This window comes from Haplochromis burtoni, unplaced genomic scaffold (assembly GCF_018398535.1).
Source record: "Haplochromis burtoni strain Fernald_Lab_line unplaced genomic scaffold, NCSU_Asbu1 Contig_744, whole genome shotgun sequence".
Lineage (NCBI taxonomy): Eukaryota > Metazoa > Chordata > Actinopteri > Cichliformes > Cichlidae > Haplochromis > Haplochromis burtoni.
Window position 1 is genome coordinate 80178 of NW_024583105.1, and position 2207 is coordinate 82384.

The 2207-nt window shown below is 36.5% G+C and overlaps 1 protein-coding gene across 1 annotated transcript; it reads left to right on the plus strand.

Annotated features, from left to right (window-relative positions):
- Window positions 1-6: 6 nt before the first annotated feature.
- On the plus strand, window positions 7-2199 carry LOC102292680 (sterile alpha motif domain-containing protein 9). Its single transcript, XM_005950793.2, has 2 exons — window positions 7-534; window positions 1188-2199. Exons 1-2 carry the CDS (start codon window positions 39-41, stop codon window positions 1250-1252), a joined length of 561 nt encoding a protein of 186 aa, XP_005950855.1. The 5' UTR covers window positions 7-38; the 3' UTR covers window positions 1253-2199.
- Window positions 2200-2207: the final 8 nt, after the last annotated feature.

The following is a 2207-nucleotide window of genomic DNA, read 5'->3' on the forward strand; positions in this document are numbered from 1 at the left end:
CTCTTGTCAACAACATCCTCACACTATTTAGACGGAAAATGCCCCCAAGTGACACAGACCCACCTGAGCTGCACATGTTCACCCTTCTCTTGTACTGGCCTGAAAATGAAGGCCAGTGTGTTTATGACATCAGTCAAATAATTCAGCAAATGCAGAACACTTACGAAAATGCATATAAGAAGTACTTTCGTGCCAGGTATCTTCTTCCTGTGTTTTTCATTGGAAAAGGTGAAGGTGTGAAAAGAATTGTTCACAGAACAATTATTGAAAATCATCTGAAAGCAAAACCAGATTGGAGCGATAACTGGAAGAAAGAAGAAATCTTCAGAAGTCCTGATGTCCAAGAGCTCCTTCTTAGACTTGATGGAGTAGTAAGAGACTACGGAGTATATACAGGAGTTGGTGGTAAAGAGACTAAGATCAATGCCAATCTGCAAAACAGCTGTTGGAAAAAACGTCAAGTTACCTTCTACCTTGGATTTACTATCAGAGGTCCTGTGGCCTTTGGCATTCAGAATAAAACTGCAGACACAGGTAAGATAACATAACAGTAACATTGCAATGAAGTAAAATGCTCTGCAAACATTCACTACTAGTTAGTAGTTGTTTCATGCTTTGCCTCTCCAAAATGTGAAATGTACACACATGTAGAAGTTGCATTACCAGCAGGGCGAGATAACATATTAAGCCAAGAAGTCAGGATTGAACAAAAAAACATAGAGTACATTTCAGCTAGGTGGCATCTATGTATATAGATGTAAATGTGTTAATAATGTCCATTTGAACACTTTCACTTGATTATTGTCATGTTAGCTTGAAATAGAATATCTCACTCTGCGGTTACTACAGCATGCAACTTACTGCAACTTCTGCATGTGTGTCTTTTTCATGGTTTGGAAAGGGAAAGCGTGAAATGGACACGGTGCACCGGCAGGTCTATTACAAGTTTTGGCATGATTTTAGGTAGCGCCTTCACGGTGCAATAATAACATAAATTACATACACATAAATGCAATATTACAAAATTAAACAGTGCAAATGTGAATTTATTTGGCTACATTACAGTAATAGTTACTTATTGGACTTTTTAGATTTACACCATAGCATAATATTGTATTGTGTTTTTTAACCTGTATTATCCATTTTTCTGTTGTTTTACTTTATTTTTTGTTTGCTGATTACCTCAGTTATTGCAGATCAGAATGGGAAAACTCTGACCAACAGTGTGAAAGAGACCAAAGCTGCCCCTTAAGCTTTAAACATCATACAAGATAACGGGGGACATCCAAGTTTGTGAATCCTGCTCAACATCCCCCCAATAGGAAAGTGATTCTGAAGCTTCCTTTATAGTATTTATGTCTTTTTATATGTAGGGGCAAAAACTAAAAGGGGAAAATTGTGCTGTAGCTTTGATGTGATGCATGTGATCCAGCACTTTTAGTCATGTATGTATTGTCTATGCTAACACCTCAGATTAAACAACAGACTTTCAGACTTTCTGATTCTTAGAGATGATTTACTTCCTAAAATTTGGCTTCTTTGCATAGTGTCTATTTAATATTTTGTTTATACATTTCTAAAGACTTTGCTAATCAACATCTGAAGAAAAATGTCTCCTCAAAGTATCGTTTTAAATTGTTGTTTTGCTTCCTGTCTTGTTACTCCTGTGTTTTTTTCCTTCCTGTATTCCCAGCTGTCTTCACCTCCCTGATCACCCTCGCTGTGTATATACTGGCCAAATCTGCCCTTGTCTGGTGCTGGAACGTAGGTTCTTTCTCCATGCTAGTACTTTCCAGGTTATGTTTCCTGCAGGCAAAGTCTTAGTCTACGTTTGCCTTTTGTTTTGTATTTTGTGCAACCTCTATAAATGGCTTGCTTTTGTTAAGTCCCGTATACAGGCATCTGCATTTGGGTCCTCTCAATTAAAGGTTGCCTTTTTGTGTTTGTTTTATGTGTTAGATTCTAAAGTATAAAAGAGGATGTACATGCTGTTAAATAAAGGTTCAATAATGTTATGGATTTATCCAAGTTTAAATGTGAAAAGGATTTATATTCAGCTTTTTGTTTGTTTGTTTGTTTGTTTGTTTGTTTGTTTGTTTGTTTGTTTGTTTGTTTTTACCCCTGTCTAACCAGTGTTTGATTTCGTTTTACTTATTGTTCTTGTCTAGTTTAGGAGAGCTGTTTGTTTTATTATCCGAGTTTACTCA